Raw genomic sequence first — 17,361 nt, 5'->3', positions numbered from 1 at the left:
TTTATATGTTCTTTCAATCCGCTTTATGTGTTTTACTTATAATCTATCTTTTGTGGCTTATAATTATTCTTTCTTATCGTTCTTATTGTTAAAGATTGCTAAGCCGCAATTGATCGACTCTATTTATCCTATTGGTTCTTTGTCAATTATTTGATAAATATTACATCATGTAGATCATTACTCTTCCTAAATGTTTATCCTTTTCGGCTAATTATTTATCCATCTACGCCAATTCATAATTAATTTGTTCGTTTTTAACATTTGGCAATTACATTTGGTAGTTGAATTTTATCATCTTTTCATGTTTGATATTCGACCGTTTACAACGATGTTAATCTATTTTTCCTCCTCTATAGATGTTCCAAAATAAAACGGACATATTACTTTTCTTACTATATATCCGCGGTTTGATTTTTGCCGAGAACATCATCACGCGTATACTAGGTGCAGTGAAATTACTTAAATCTCATCACATGTCTTAACATCACGTTCCTCAATAAAATTTGGTGCAGTATCGTACCGGCAATAAAAAAATTTATTGTAATGCATTAAGTAATAAATTTCAGGCAGAATGTAATGTTGCGAAAATTAATAATAATGGTAAGTATGAATCGGAAATATTTTTTTTTACCTCAGTTGCTAATCTCTCGAATTTATCCATAGATTCGAAATTACTTAATCTCCAAGAAGTTTCATTACGGGAAATATTATTTTACATAATCTGCGTGTTTGGGAGAGATATAGATAGACAAAAATCCTGTAGACATGTGTGGGATAATTTATTTTGAAAATCTAATGTAGAAAAGGAGTATAAGGATGAGAATCTTAAATTAGCTATAGATACTTTTTGTAAACGTGAGAGAGCAAAGAAATAACTTGATGCTGGGACTTGCATTAAATGGCCTAGGATCTGCGTACTCCCTCCCTCTTTGATAGCATCATACATTTCGCTTATTCTTTCTTAATTGCAAAGGCATCTCTGCATTTAAATTTGCAGTTAATTTTGCATGTACTTTTATTATTTTTTAGATACAGTAATTCTTGTACAGCACTTTTATACAAATTAGCAAATAAAGTATTCTACAAATGATAAGACATATGAATATATTGGATTTAATTTTAATTAAAATCAAGCTATTTTCATGTCAATGCTTTTTTTGTTGATTCTTTTTTTCATCCATTTCTGATTTATGCTTTTGTAATATCTCAGTTACATCAATCTTAGCAAAATATTTTTCAGGTGACTTTACCCATTCTTCAGCTTCTTTATCATATGCATTTATTGGTACCAATTTGCAAGTATACTCGTCAACATAACAAAGATTTTCATCATGAAAAAGGTAATTTGTTAAAGCTTCTGTCAGATTATCACCTCCGCGTATCATGCTGTCGTCTATGCGAGACCAAAAATAAACACCTTTAGGATCTTCTAGCCAAAAGACCGAATTATTATATGTTATAAACATGAGGCGGAAATCAGTAATGCCATACATTTTGGCGAAGAGTCGGATTTCACGGTCAGTCAAGACATTTTTGTTTGTCTCATTGCGATATGGATATTCATTATTTAATAGCTTAAGAAGCGAGGGTAGATCCTGTGTGTGCTGCGGTTCACGCTCATTTCGCAATTCTTGCAAAGGGGTTTTACTTCTCGTATAGATGTCATTATTGCACAAGTTTCGATTGGTAGCTCGGGTCTCTGTGATGCTAGATGGAACCATATGGTTATTTCGGCACAGTTTCCAAACTGCCAGAGGCGCTCTTGACTTTTTTCCAATTTCCCATTCATGTTCCAAGGAAAGATATGATAATTCACTAAATTGATTCTCTGTTGTATCACTATTAATTGTTTTCTGATATACCTGTCTCCTATTAGAGACGCTCTGAACGAGATCTTTATGATTTTCTGATGCTCTGATTTCCACGCCACATTTATTACTAACGGCATTACATCCTTGTTTTCCGCTAAAATCGATATCCACTCTGCCAACTAATTCAAATGTCGAAACAGCCATGTCTCGAGAGAAGTCTCCATCAGAAGATCGCCAATGTTGATCGTGTAATAGAGAGCAAGAAGCGTCGCACGGTGGCTTGGCTGGGATCGTTTTGCTCCATCTATGTTCATTTCCAGATATTTCAGCATCTCGTTCTGACTTCTTCGAAACATTTGTCTCTGATTTCTGAAATATTATACAAACATTTAATGCGACATCTTAAAATATGGCATAATATTTTTAAAATCATACCTGTAATGCACTAGGAACGCTTCGTATAGATTTCTCGAATTTTCGCTCGTATTCGCAAGTTTCTCTAAATAAGTTCATAACTAAAAGTAATACTTTGCAGGTTTAAAAAAAAAAAGAAACAGATTCATCCAATAAGGCAGTAACTTACCTGTTCTTCAGTATTTATATTATTAAGGGTAATGTGCATGGTTTTGATGTAACACAATGTAATGTAGGAAGTATTATAAAATACTTTTGCAATATAAATAAATTCTATGACATCACTGTGACTCATAGTGGCACGTCTGAAACCTGTGCCAGGTTACGCTGAAATCGGTGACAAATAACAGGTGACAAATAAGTTTTGGAGTGGTTTTACTATCACCCCTTACTCTAAAGCTAATATATTCAGCGTAACTTGGCACAGATTTCATACCGGCCTCATGGTGAGATGGTGCATTACTAATTTAGATAGCCGTGAGGCGTCATCACGTGAGATATTATGGTCATTTAAACGAATGAACTTTTCTCGTACAAATTTCTGAAGACGGCTTATTAAAATTTTGGCGTGGTTTTACCAAGGTTAATGATTTGTTTTCTGACGCTATGTATCTCGAGTAATTATAACTGTTGACCGTTTTACTTTATCCAGAATATTGGTTATTGGGACAAATGAAACCAGATCATAAGAGCTAACGTTGGAATAATGTATTAGTATAGATAGTAAAGACAAACAAGAAACTTGCGTCCTTAGGCATTAGTATAGAAACATTTCACTTTTTAAAATGAAATTACAGCGTGTATCGCGCTTGTATTTATTTTTTTTTTGTATTAAGTAATTCATCTTGTATAAAAATATTAACAACACGTCATCCAAGCTCGAATTATTGGAACAACGCATCGCTGAGAGAACACTGAAATAAAAGGTGAAAATGCTAAGCTTAAGGGTGAGAACGCGAAGCTGAGGCAGATTATTGACAAGAATTCCAGGCGCAATGCTAGAGTCGAGGAACTAGAGCAAAAAAAATACAGAGCTTGAGGCCAGACTGAGATATGGTTCCTTGGTAATGGATGGACAGCAAGGAAGCGATACCAGTAGTATCAAAAAGGAGAGATGGACAAATTCTTGGATGAGGCACATAAGAAAAGTGTTGGTAATGAAATAAGGAGATACAATAAGGAGAAGAAACTTCCACATGAGTTAGCTAAAAATCAATTACTTCTTACCAACAATTCAGTAGATTCTAAATTATCATGTGACAAAAAAAACTGGTAACAATTCGAATCATGTGACTTCAGAAATGATTTTGCCTCCACATCTTCCTTAAGTAAATCTAACAAATTATAGGTGTCGTCGAAATGCCATATTTATAATTACGGCATTACGGCAAAATGGGAATTTGGCCTTAAAATATAAAGGTCGGCATTCAATAATTTATAAAATAATTACGGCATAATTGTGGTAGAATGGTATTATGGTATAAGCTTCATATGCCGTAATTAATTTTGATGACACCTATATAACAAATCCAGACATTCGATTTCTAACTTACCCAAAGATCCTGAAGAGAAGCGAAAATATATAATTAGGTTGGTGCTAGAGCGGGTTTCTTATCTATCTTTGAGGGATAGTGGTAAAAGACTGGTAAACTTAATAGTTCAACGTAAGGTTGCCTGCCGAAACTAAAAATGAAATTCTGAAAGGTTTCGGCCAATCAAATCAAATGCCGAAAATGCCAAAATTAGGCCGAAACTCGGTCTTAATTTTGGCCAAAATTAAAATTCGGCCGAAATTATAATATTGTATCACGTGACGTTACACCAATTTCCAAAAAAGGAGGTCATCTAAAGCGGGGGCAAATCACGTGATTCGGTGTAATTTTAATTAGATTAATTTTTTATAAAGAAAGATTAATAGAAACTTTAAAATCATAATATAAGTGTATTTTTATCTGCTTTGCAAGTTTACTTAAGGAAAAAAAGTGGATTATGAATATTGTTTTTGACTTTACATATGAATGAACAAAACTTTACCAATCATATCCAAAAATGGATAACGAAATTGAAAAAGTCAAATAAATCAAAAACAGCATTCAAAACCCTACTCTGCACTCTAAGTAAACTTGCAGAGCAGGCAAAAATGCATTTAGAATGTGTGTTTAGAATGGTTGAATATATGGTAAAAAGTTTTATTTTATGAAAACAATTTTTTTCGAAGTCACGTGATTTGCCCCTGCTTTAGATGACCTCCAAAAAAGGAAATTTTGTTTCCCAGTAAAATTGGTGAAATCAGTTTCACAAAGGTTACACAAATGTCCAAAAAAGGAAATTTATAACGTCGATCATTTTCTGGCCAGAATTACGTATTAAAAATGGCCAGAATTATACCAATAATTTCGGTCAAATTTTGGACTTTCGGCAATAATTTTGGCATTATAAATTTTGGCAAATTTATTTTTAATTGCCTAAACTTTCGGCTACAAAAAGTTTTGGCCTTGGCCTAAATTACCTAATTTCGGCAAGCAACCTTAGTTCAACGCTCTGTCCATTATATAATGGGGACCATAAAGAAGAAAGTTTATGAATGATATAAGAGGTGAATGAGATGTTGGTGAATATCGTGGAGAATGAACTTATCGTATCACATGCAAAAATCCTCTTAATCATGGAACCCCAATAGTATCTGTAAAAGCATAGAGGGCGAAAACTTCGTCATGTGAACTGATCACCTGAAATGCTGAATTAATAAATATATCATACACAGTAAGTACGTCATCTCTATACTTCTCCTGTGATTTAACTATGCCTTGTGCTATTTTCACAGTATTTTTATTTTTAGATCCAGATGTGCTATTTTTGTAATAATGGCTAGGAGGATTGTCTTTATAAGACTCGGGTATGCTATTTTTGTAATAATGAAACCAGGTCTAAAGTCCTGTCATATTTTTGCAAATTTATGGGGTTAGATCGTGGAGATAGATCAATAAATAATTAATCTGTTGACTTTTTTTCTGAAAAGTTCTGGCATAATACACATATTACGAATCTTTGATTTAGTATTATGCGGATTAATCTGACATCCCTGATGTTAGAATGAGATAAGAATTGGAATTGAGCGTCTTGATCTACCGATTTACAGATCTTGACCTTTTTTTTTCTCATATAGTTCGAAAAAAGAAATGTAATGCAAAGTAATACACTTTCAAAGTTTTGGAAAAATCGACTGTCACACTGATAGGGGTTTACATGTCATACATCTCGTGTATCCTTGTATCGTATATTAGAATGAAAATGGAAATTAGCGCTCAAATCAAGAATAAACGGTAGATTTATTTTCTCTATTAGCATTAGCTTAACATTACGCGTACTCATTTTCCGTTTTTGGTAATAACATCTAATATGAAATTGGGTATTTCGAAGATGGTATGAATATTATTATGTTGATCAGTTTCTCTAAAACATCGGATTTTCTTTTAAGCACTATTATTACAATTCAGGAGAGAGACATTTGTTATTATTGGACGGGATCCAGGCTGTCATTTTATTGCTTTAGGTGGAAAAAATATAATTATGAAAAAATGTAATAATGACAAGTACACATAATGAAGCAACATAATTTTTTATTTGATCTATTTAAATCAGGTTAAATTCTCTTTTCGTGTGTAGTAGGCATATAGTATAAAATAAACCTTTTTTCTAGCGCATTTACACAAGATAACTGATATAAAAAAATTATCTAAAAAATTCTGATCCACCAATAAGCTTCTCTATATATTTGCTATGCATCATTTTATCTACATCATGTACAGTTTAACAGTTTTAAACTTTTCGGGAAGCATGTCATTCTTGGCACTACCTGCTATTTTTTTGCTCGTTATTTTGACCATATTTATGGGAATCGTTAACATGTGGATGATTCTCAAACAAAAAATTTCTGATAAACTTTTCACTCGTGATATAAAAATTAATACATCTATTACTGCAGAAATCACCAAAATTAAGAATGAAATTAATACCAAAATCGGGAATGAACTTTCTACACGTGACATTAAAATCGCCAATGAACTTTCCGCACATCTTTCTGAAATTAATACTACTTTCACTGTAGAGCTTGGCAGAATCAATAATGATCTTAATAATAAACTCACTGCAGAAATAGGAAATTTTAAGACACGTGATGTGATGTTAGCTACACCACAGAAGCGCAAAAAATATTGGAAAGACTTAATAACATTGAAGAAGCCTGCCATAATGATTTTAGATAGTGCTCTGAAAAAAATCCGATCTGATCTGGATTCGCAGATTTAATCTGAGCCAGATCTGGTTCAGTTTTCAAAATTCTGATTTGTAGATCAGATCAGATTTAAAAAAATCTGATCCGATCAATTTCGAATTGGATCAGATCATAATACAAGAAAATCTGATCTGATTTGAACAGATTCAGATCAAATTTTTTTTTAAATAAAAAAAAAAATTTTTTTTTAAAAAACCTTTTTCTGGACGAATGGACGAAGCCGGACGACCAAGATTTAAAAGAATTAACTAGGTAAGTTCATTTTTTTTTTGTTATTTTTACTTGAGGGAACGTAATTAATGGTTCACTTCTTTTTTAGTAGGAAGCCTGGACGAACGAAGCCTAACGACATGACCAGGATTTAAAAAAAATAAACGAACTATGGTAAATTTGTTCCTTTTTTTTAAGTTTTTTTTTATTTTTTATTTAAGGGAACGTAATTAACGTTCCCTTTCTTTTTTTTTAGAAAACCTGGACGTGAGACGAAGCTGAACGACCAGGATTTAAAAAAAAGAACGAACTATGGTAAGTTCATTTCTTTTATTTTTATTTTTTTTATTTTTACTTAAAGGAACATAATTAACGTTCCCTAATTACGTTCTCTTTATTTTTTTTAGAAAACCTGGACGTGAGACGAAGCTGAATGACCAGGATTTAAAAAAAAATGAACTATGGTAAGTTCGTTACTTTTTTTATTTTTTTTTATTTTTACGCACTAATTAACGTTCCCTTCCTTTTTTTAGGATAAGGACCAGATCTGAACCAGATTCAGATCAGATTCAAATCAGATTCAAATAGATCTGAACCAGATTCAGATTAAATTGAACCAGATCTGATCAGATTCAGACCAGATTAGATCTATTAAAATAAAAATCAGATCAGATCAGATTTAAGCTGAATCCGATCTGAACTGATCTGTTAGGAGCACTAATTTTAGATCCTTAGAGGAATCTGTTACATCCAGATTCATGTCAATTAATGTTGTTATCAAAGATCTTCAAAATAAAATAAATCAACATTACGCAGTAGTTCAAAGATCCAATTTTAACCAACAAAGTGTATCCAATGAATCTGAAGCTAATTCAACCAATGAATCTGAAACTAATTCGCGAGACTCTTCAACTAATTCATCTTCAAGCTCTTCGAGCCAAAAATTCACAAATATTATTTCTGTGATCTGGGAACAATTTATGAAGATCTTTGATAAGATTAAGGGTGCGAATGATTACTCTTTAGATCAGATGTGTGGGGTTGTATCGGTTGATATTCTTAGACTTGGGATGGGAGTAATTGGGAAAGATATGATAAAAGGTTTTTGTTGTAGAAAAAATTTAAATAGCAAAAACTTAGAAAAAATAGGTGCTTGGATAGATAATAGTCATTTATATATCTACTGAGTGGTGGTGAAGGAACTGCCAATATATGGGTTATGGCTCAGCAGGCATTTATGCTTTATTCCTCCCTTGAAACAACCTGCTATTCCAATATCTTTTATTAGTTTCATTTTTTTTACATAGCAGGCTGGTCCTTTCTCATGTATTACTTTGCAATAAAGAATGGTTTGATTGATTTTTAAAATGTGTGTATCATGATGTTAAACCAACTGAAACCTTATGTTTATTGAATAGCAATATTTAATAAGCATAAAAATTTTATATCTATTAAGCAATAAATGCTTAATATATTAAATAAATACTAAATTTTAATATTTATTAACCATTTAATTTATTAAGCATTTTATTAGTATTTTAAGTAAATACTCAAATGCATTTTACCAATATACTTTATATTTTATAAGTGCTAATAATAAATATTAATAAATTACTTTAACCAACATCATGATGTACGTTTTACAAATGTAAATATAAATCTATACATGTGTTATTCAGGTGATTATTAACTCTTATAGTAGTAAACTAAATGATTTCTGATTTATATTTTCATTTAAGAGAAATACATTATGCATATAAACAAATGAAACTGAATGATTCCTGTTTTATATCTTCATTTGAGAGAACGACATTACAATCGTGACACAATTAGTAAATAGATCATGACTCACAAATGATCCATAAATGGAAAACACTGAATGAGACTACAATCATCAATCTTAATTCCTAATATAATCATTAATTGGAAAAAACAATATAAAATAAGGTTCAGTTAAAATATATGTTTATACATAACAATTATGTCCAGAAACGATAATCAATCAAGTTCAAATTTCTCAAAATTAGGGGCTTTTCTTGAAGGTGGAACATTGGATAGTTCTCTTAAGTACTTTACTATTCATCAATCTGGAGGGAGGCAGTAGTTGGCGCATTAATCGGAGGTGGATTGGCACTTGGTACTTGAGTAATAAGTGATAGTAACTCTTCAAACCAAACTCGAACTCCTCTTCTTTCAGTCATTCTCAGTTCCATCACTAGTACTGGATCTGGCACTGGATCTGAACCTACTATTTCACCTGCTAAATCATTTCGGGCTGTTCTAAACAGGTATGTCAATTCATTTTTGCATTGCTTATTATTATATTAGATTAATTTTATTATATAAATAGAAATGCGAATTCCCCTAATGATTCCTAACAATGACCTAAATAATTCCCAACAAAGAGCTGAATAATCTTACAAGCTCTCTGTATCTCCTTGAAATTATTTTTAGAACATATTGTTATGATGTAATTGCAATATGTATTTTATAATTTATTTTTATCACGATTTGTGATTCTTAAACGTTACATAAATCAAATAATAAAGTATTTGTTCTCTAATATCAGGTTTGACATTAATTTGTGTAACATGTATGCTGTTTTTTACTTAACCTTAATCAAAGGTTTCACAAAATCCAGAAAATAACTATTTGTTTCTTTCAAAATTACAATTAATTTTATCTTTTTTGAGCAATATGAAGAAAGAAATAGAAAATTTGTCTGATAGTAATGTTGACCATGCCATTGCTGAAGTCAAGAGCAGAACGAAAGTTGGATATTACTGCACCATATTACTGCGTAAAGTAGACACGTAATTTTCATTTTTGTGTAGTTAAGCATAAATAAAAAGTAATAGTTTGTTCACATATTAAACTTTGTCCTTTTTTGACTTCATCTGAGAGTTCGCTGTATAAATTAATCTACAATGCATGTGAATAAAAAATTCCTCCCTTGATATGCCTGTAATATTTTTTCTGAATCTGATTGGCCGATCATCTCATAATTTATCAAAACTCGCCAACTCCTAGAACCTATCGAGGAACTGGCAGGGAACTGATGTAGATCACATGTGATACGATATAATACATCATGTCACAAACTGATTTAGCTGAAGATGCATGTAAATATAAAATTAGCTTAGCCCGAGAGATGACCCTATATAATCCCAATCGAATTTGAGTTTAGTAGTGTGTAGTTTCTTTAAATCAGCTACAAATAGTATTCTGAATGGATCGGATCAGACCAGATTTGAATTAAATCTGATCTGATCTGAATTTAAATCAGATTTGATCTGATCTAATTCAAATCCAAATCAGATTTGATCCGATCTAATTCAGATCCAAATTAGATTTGATCTGATCCGATCTGAATCTGAATTAGATTTGATCTGATCTGATCTGAATTCCAACTGATTTGATCTGATTCGAACAGGATCCAATCTGGATCTGAATCAGTTTTTATAATTAAAAACATTTTTCGCAACGTTTTTTTATTAATATTGTTAAAAAATGTTGCAAAACGACTTTTTATGGCAAATTATCAAACAAAAAAATGTTTCGCAACTTTTTTATTAAACAATTATAAAAATGATTTTTTATCGGTAAAATTATTAAATAAAAAATGTTTTCGCAATGTTTCTCATTAATACAATTAAAAAATGTTGCGAAAGATGTTTTTTTTGTTAAATGTATAAATAGAAATATTAAACGGCATTATTTTATGAAAAAAAATGCCATTTCGGCATCTTTTTTATTTTTTTATCAAAAAAGATGCTGAAACGGCATCTTTCGTATTATTTTATGAAAAAAAGATGTGTTTAAGCATCTTTCATATTATTTTATTAAAAAAGATGCTGAAACGGCATCTTTTCATATTATTTTATGAAAAAAAGATGCTGAAACGCATCTTTTAATATTATTTTATCAAAAAAGATGCTGAAACGACATCTTTTAATATTATTTTATGAAAAAAATGCTGTTTGGCATCTTTTGTATTATTTTATGAAAAAAAATGCCGTTTCGGCATCTTACTCATTTTTTTACATCTTTTCGTATTATTTTATTAGAAAAAGATGCCAAAACGGCATCTTTTTGTATTATTTTATCAAAAAAAATGCTGAAACAACATCTTTCATATTATTTTATTAAAAAAGATGCTGTTTCAGTATCTTTTTCATTTTTTTTATCAAAAAAGATGCCATTTCGGCATCTTTTCGTATTATTTTATGAAAAAAAACCATTTCGCAATGGTTTTTAATTATTTAATAAAAAAATGTTGTGAAATGTTTTTTTATTTCATTTTAATAAATAAAAACCATTTTGCAACGGTTTTTAATCATTTTAATAAAAAAATGTTGCGAACCGTTTTTTTATTTCAATTTAACAAATAAAAAACCAGTTCGCAATGGTTTTTAATCATTTTAATAAAAATGTTATGAAACATTTTTTAACTTAACATTTCGCAACGTAACAGGGCGCTTTGATCTAATCTGATCCAGATCTGATCTGAATCTGCTCAAATCAAATCCGATCTGATCCGATTTGAATGAATTGTTGATTTGATTTGATTTGATCTGAATCGGATCAAATTTTTTTGATCTGGATCAGATCACAGATCATAAAATCTATGATTTGATCCGATCTGTCTCAAATCAAATTTGCAGATACGAATCAGATCAGATTTTTTTTGAAACATTAGCTACAAATTGATAAAACCGCTATAAATCATTAAAACTGCTTAACTGGCAAATTTGAAACATGTTATCCATTAATATAAGATACTAAAAAATTGCTAAAAACGCTATAAATCAATAAATTGCTATAAATTGTTATAATTCGTTCACTTAAGTGAACAAGAAATATATCCAGATTATCTTCTAATATTATTTTAGATGAGTGGTTTAATAAGATTGTGCCTAAACCTATTAATAATCGTCTTGGATACGATATGAAATATGTTAGCGCATATATTGTAAATTACTGTTATGGTACTGTTTTTAAAAAAATAATCAAAATAGAGTGGAAGTATAATACATTATCAGTTGTAAAACCAGATCAGTCTCTAGTTGCATGGGCTGTAAGTGTTAGAATTCGATTACAAGAATTATTAGCCAATCAGAGATTTAGAGTCACTGACATTGCTTGTTTGCAAGATTTGGGAATGGCAAGATAGTTAATTCTGACTATCATCAGCCCAGAAACAATAAGAGTAATATGGCTATATATTTGTTATGATTGTTGTAAATTGGTAAAGATTACTGATATAAAACCAAAAAAAACATATTTCAGTGGATGGCGCAGATATGGATATGAGATTAAATCTGAAAACTTGATGAAATACCATTGGGATAATGAATGCTCCAAAGCTAAAAAAGCCAGATGGAAGTGCTCAGATTATCCAAAGAGCTTATAGAAACTATAAGAAGTGACGTGAAACTTTTGCAAAATGAGTTTAGGAGGCGGTTAAAAATGATAATACTCTTAAGAAAAAGTAGTTTCTTAATATGCCTAGTAGAGGAATTCGTTGCACTGTAAACTTGGATATATGGTATTCTATTGATGGATTGTATAGACCTTATCATATTCTGCAAGATCAACTTTATGATTATATAAGCTATTTAAAGCATAAGAGGCGCCAATTATCTGATAGATTAGTTAGTAAGAAATAAAATACAATGCAACTATATCATGCCTAGTGCTCCAAATTTTGAGCCAGCTTATATTTCACCTGCCAGGCAAGAAATGATTCCACTAACTTCTTATCAGTTATCGAATTGCAAAAGCGATACAAGTGAAATATTTATTTCATCTTGGTATGTAAAACAAAATAACTTACTACTATCTATAAACCATCTTAATCAGCCCACATTAAGATTGAAAGATGGAACAAAAATCATGATTATTTAACTGGCTTAACTGACTGATTCTGAGAAATATCTTAATTATTATAGACTATTGCTTTTAACTGAAAATTAATATTATTTAGCCAAAGGTGCAATGTATAACTTATTCTTTATTTTTTATGCTAAATAATCTGCATACATAATCGCTTAGTAAAATCAGTTGAAGGCGCTATACATTTCATGTATCATCTGCCAAATTTTCCAGATTAGTTCTTAACTCAGATCCCAGTTAAGATTATGCGCTTTCTGAGAATCAATATAAATTGATCTAAGGAGTTCTCCCATTTTCTTTTATAATCACAAAAAAAGAATGTCATTTCACAGATCTTATCCAAGGTAAAGAAGAACATGTGAAGAACATAAAGCTGAGCTGGAAGAAGAGAACTTTCATCTTTGTAGTGAATTGCAGATAGAAGTTGATACTAATCGCCAGAATGAAAGACAAATTAATCAACTAGAACGGGATTATGCCTGATGTGAGCAAGAAATTCAAAATCTCAATAGGGAGATAGAGCGCCTTGAAAATGCTTTGAAAGAAGAGATAGTAGAGTTAAAATCTGAAATCTCTACCCTAAAAAGTCAGTTATGATATTAAGCTAGGAAAAATGTACAAGATAAGGGAAAATATATTTCTAGTTTAGAAGAGCAGTTAGTAGAATCTGAGGAACAAGTTAAGAAATTGCGATGCCAAATCAGAAGCATTTCATCACGAAAAAATTTGCCTGAACGAGAGAATTCTCCAGACTTGTATAATTCTGATGATAATATGGTCACAATCACAAAGCTAGCAAATGCTATAGATGGTTATGTAAATAATAGAGCAACAACTAGGGATATTCTTATAGACCAAATAAAAAGAACTACAAGGCAGATACGTCAAAAAGAAAATAATTTGCATCAGGATTTAATCTGTAAGCAACGAAGGCGTTGTGATGCAAAAGCTGAGCATGATAATAAAATTATATGAAGGCAACTTGCTAAAGGTAGGATAGCTAATATTATTAGTGATCTCCATCAATATCAAACTAATACTCAAAATCAGGTAAATAAAATGATAGGTAATATGGCAAGAAAACAAGCTCATATAGGTGTACTGATACAAGAAAAATTTGCCTTACAATTATTGTATCAGCGAAATGCCCACCACTTACAGCGAAGTAGAGGGGATATAAGTCTGTTAGAATTTAATCAGAACAGACTCTATGATGAGTGATATAAGAAATGGAAAAATAAGACCCAAGCAGAACGCCAAAATATTTTGATTTTGCAGGTACAAATTTTAGCGCTACAGAATAATCCACCAAATCAAATAAACATGGCAGGAATACCTCATCCATATTTTGACTGGGATGATAGTATCCCAGACTTTCTTGCACAACTTAGATTAGACTTGCAGAATCGGGAAATAGATCCAAATGATAATGTAGCAGGTCCTCCAACAGGAAGAGATAATGCAATAGGACATTTAAGAGGTTGTATGAGAAGAAGAACTTTAGAATGGTTCAATGATGAGATTACTACAAAGCAGAATTGGAAGCTAACTAACTTACTTGATAATACAGGACAGGCTAACTTAGTTGCAGTAAATGGGCGAACTGCAGTACAGATAAGAGCTAATGTATTAAATAAAGCTGTTGGCCAACCAGGAAATGCAATAGTCAAATTAAGAGTTGTAGAAGATGCTTGAAATAAAGACTAACGTATAGCAGGTGGCCATCCTACTAATGCTCCTGTAAATGCATCAAATGCTAATGCTGGAAATACAGTAGTTGTAGCTGGTATTCGATTTGGTCAAGCTATATGGTGGCTAAAAACACATTTTTTTACAGTGAAAGAGGAGCTTCAGAATTTGATGTATGGAATAATCAGAAAAGGAGATATGACTATAGATGAATTATATAGAAAAATATTACGAATAGGTAGACAAGCCAACTATAGATCTAAAGAATTACGTAGGAAATTCTTAGATGCCCTACCACTTCCATGGCTTGAAAAAGCTGAGGATATTGGCAAACATTTGCCATTGGATAAATTATCTAAAAAACTTTATGAGATAGAATTACGCTAAATTGCTAGACATAAAAGGGATAGAATATCTGATCTGCTAATATCTCAACGAGCATCTCAGCAAATATATGAATTTTCACCAGTTTCAGCTCCGCAACAGCATGGAATATTTTTAGAAGATATGCAAAAAGCAATCCAAAATGCACTGGCGCAACAAAAAACTGAAAACCAGACATTAATAAAAAAAGTTACAGAATTACAATCTCAAATGACTCAACAAGCACAAGTATCTGCTCTACAAACAGTTGAACCAGTTAGACAGCCAAGAGGCCCGCCATCTTCATTACAGACTGAAGAAGGTCTCAAGAATTATTATGCATCAGAATACTTAAAAGAAATAGGTGTACTTAATAAGGCTAAACTAGACGCAGATTATCTTGTAAAACCTTTTCAAAGACCTCGTCAACAGCGAAACAATAACTCTGCTAGAATTGATAGAATGGAGGAAGGGCTTAATGAAACTCGTGATGCTGTAAGTGAAACCCAGGATTCTATAAATCAATTAAGCAACCAATTCTAAATATATATAAACCAGTAGTTCGGTCTAATTTTAATAGGAGTTATTTTAAGCCTATTATACCTATAAATTTTTAACACACGCCTCCTGCTTCAGATAATGAAGGGGATGGTTATAATGAGGACAATAATAGATAGACTGGATATAACCCACTGGTAAACAAAACAGGTAAATGAACTGAGAGGCATTTCACATAAGTTGGCTGGTAATACTAATGCAATTTCACCCTCAAAATCTAGTCAACCCAAAACATATGATGAGCTGTTGCCAAAACTTTTACCAGCAATGCGTAAAATGTGTCTATCTCAAAATGTTCAGGAGAAGAAGTCAAAAAAAGATGAGTAGTTTTCGTCCCTACAATACTTGAATGCTAATATAAATGATTTACCAATCTCTGAATCTTTTTTATATAACGGAAGTGAATTTGATGGATTTAATTTAGCTACGTACTGTTGAAGCGCTTGAATGGAAAGTTAATAAGCCTTCTAAATTTGCTGTAAAAGGTAATTCTAAATATATCTCTGAAGCACTAGGATGGTATACGAATGTAGCAGTCACTCTAAAGAACATGAAAGGGAATCCAATCATTACTATTGTTGGAAATTATGCTTGTGTTGATAATGGTGAGCCCAAGCTAATGCTATGACCTATAGTTAGGTATAACAGAAATTCGAAAAGTCAAAAGTATTTCTGATCCAATTAAAAATCAGTTTTGCATAGAGGATCATGAAAAGACATATATTATCTCAACTTTTAGCAAATTTCTAATAGTCAAGGATCTGCCAAAAAAGGAGCAGGACCAAGTATCTACCAATTCTTCTAGTCTAACTGGTAAAAAGGACTTAAAAAAAGTGCAAAGAGCTTGAAAAACACCTCATAAAGACTGAAAAAATGTTCTATTTGGCCTTAAGTACTGGTAAATTTCTTGCTGATACATGTGAATCTTTATATAAGAGTGGTATTAGCTGTTAAACCCTTAAGCTTTTCACCACAATTAACTAGATTTTTAAGAAGAGATTCCACCCTGGCTTTTCAGGATGTATCAGACAAATTATCAGAGGAAGAGATCACATCATTTTTGTTATTTTTTTCCACCATATTGGTTGCTTCAGTAACCGACTTCTCATCTATTTTAACTTTTTTTTTTCAACCATTCTTTTTTGGAATCTCTGTAGCTGGAAGGGATATAGATGATACTTCTGATACCGCTTTAAGAGTTATCCAAAGTAAGCTGATCGGAGGAAGATAAAATAAGCCCTTGTTGGAGACATTCACTATTGTTCCATATTTCATAAATATGCTGAACACTAATATGGAATTTTTCAGCCATTTTTTTTGGTGCATTAGGCAGTGTTGGATTTTGGACTTGTCCAATTGGTTTTTTTAATTGGACAATTTTGGATTGTCCAAAACCAGTTTTGGACATAGTTTTGGACATAGTTTTAGACAGTTTAAAACTGCTCAAGAGTCCTAATATTTATTAACTGAAACTAAAAATAAAATGAAAATATAATGTTAAAATGTTAAAAAAGTAAATATTTAATATAATTAAATAATAAAAATTAATGTAAAATCAAAATAATATTAAAACTTAACATTTAAAGATTTTTGAAGTAATTTAATAATTGAACTAAAATTAAAATTAGCCAAAATTAGTCATAATTCTGGCCAAAATTAAATTTTTTGTCATGTGATCTGTCCAAAACCTGTCCAATGAAAAAAAGGTTTTGGTTTTGGACAAGTTTTGGACAGGTTTTGAACAAATGTCCAAAACGTCCAATTGTCCAATTGCCCAACACTGCATTAGGTATCTTACCTCTTGACTCTCTAATCTCTTTAATATCAGATTCTAACAACTGAGTTGTATTGGATCGGTAAAATTTTTCATGGAAGTGGGTGACCATTTTTTTAGTCAGAATATATATGCAAAAAAACTACCAATAATTTTTTCAATACTATTCAATGAGTATCAATATTTCTGGAGATTCAATACATACCAGTGCCTTTTAATAAGAGTCAGTGCTTTTCAATACATATCGGTAGCCTTCAATACATATTGGTGACCTTCAATGCATATCAGTATTTTCTTTCAGTGCGTATCAATAAGTATGAATAAGTGTCAGTGCTATTCAGTAGGTATTAGCG

General features: G+C 31.3%; 6 protein-coding genes across 6 annotated transcripts; 5 read left to right on the top strand and 1 right to left on the bottom strand.

The window, feature by feature from the left end:
- Positions 1 to 1,145: 1,145 nt before the first annotated feature.
- Positions 1,146 to 2,324, bottom strand: OCT59_012019 (uncharacterized protein; the record flags this gene model as incomplete). The annotated part of the gene is made up of 2 exons (XM_025309897.2): positions 1,146 to 2,180; positions 2,247 to 2,324. 2 exons carry the CDS (start codon positions 2,322 to 2,324, stop codon positions 1,146 to 1,148), a joined length of 1,113 nt encoding a protein of 370 aa, XP_025188476.2.
- Positions 2,325 to 7,487: 5,163 nt separating this feature from the next.
- OCT59_012018 (uncharacterized protein) lies at positions 7,488 to 7,916 on the top strand (the record flags this gene model as incomplete). The annotated part of the gene is made up of 1 exon (XM_025324019.1): positions 7,488 to 7,916. The coding sequence occupies one exon, from the start codon at positions 7,488 to 7,490 to the stop codon at positions 7,914 to 7,916; it is 429 nt and encodes a 142-aa protein (XP_025188474.1).
- A 3,761-nt stretch (positions 7,917 to 11,677) lies between these two features.
- On the top strand, positions 11,678 to 11,902 carry OCT59_012017 (uncharacterized protein; the record flags this gene model as incomplete). Its single annotated transcript, XM_066134172.1, has 1 exon — positions 11,678 to 11,902. One exon carries the CDS (start codon positions 11,678 to 11,680, stop codon positions 11,900 to 11,902), a length of 225 nt encoding a protein of 74 aa, XP_065989461.1.
- A 2,045-nt stretch (positions 11,903 to 13,947) lies between these two features.
- On the top strand, positions 13,948 to 14,319 carry OCT59_012016 (uncharacterized protein; the record flags this gene model as incomplete). The annotated part of the gene is made up of 1 exon (XM_066134171.1): positions 13,948 to 14,319. The coding sequence occupies one exon, from the start codon at positions 13,948 to 13,950 to the stop codon at positions 14,317 to 14,319; it is 372 nt and encodes a 123-aa protein (XP_065989460.1).
- A 165-nt stretch (positions 14,320 to 14,484) lies between these two features.
- OCT59_012015 (uncharacterized protein) lies at positions 14,485 to 14,700 on the top strand (the record flags this gene model as incomplete). The annotated part of the gene is made up of 1 exon (XM_066134170.1): positions 14,485 to 14,700. One exon carries the CDS (start codon positions 14,485 to 14,487, stop codon positions 14,698 to 14,700), a length of 216 nt encoding a protein of 71 aa, XP_065989459.1.
- Positions 14,701 to 14,820: 120 nt separating this feature from the next.
- Positions 14,821 to 16,700, top strand: OCT59_012014 (uncharacterized protein; the record flags this gene model as incomplete). Its single annotated transcript, XM_066134169.1, has 6 exons — positions 14,821 to 15,171; positions 15,385 to 15,528; positions 15,659 to 15,839; positions 15,988 to 16,047; positions 16,128 to 16,442; positions 16,543 to 16,700. 6 exons carry the CDS (start codon positions 14,821 to 14,823, stop codon positions 16,698 to 16,700), a joined length of 1,209 nt encoding a protein of 402 aa, XP_065989458.1.
- Positions 16,701 to 17,361: the final 661 nt, after the last annotated feature.

Source organism: Rhizophagus irregularis, chromosome 2 (assembly GCF_026210795.1).
Source record: "Rhizophagus irregularis chromosome 2, complete sequence".
Taxonomy (NCBI): domain Eukaryota; kingdom Fungi; phylum Glomeromycota; class Glomeromycetes; order Glomerales; family Glomeraceae; genus Rhizophagus; species Rhizophagus irregularis.
Note: the sequence above shows the minus strand (reverse complement) of the source record. Positions and strands in the feature narration are given on the sequence as shown.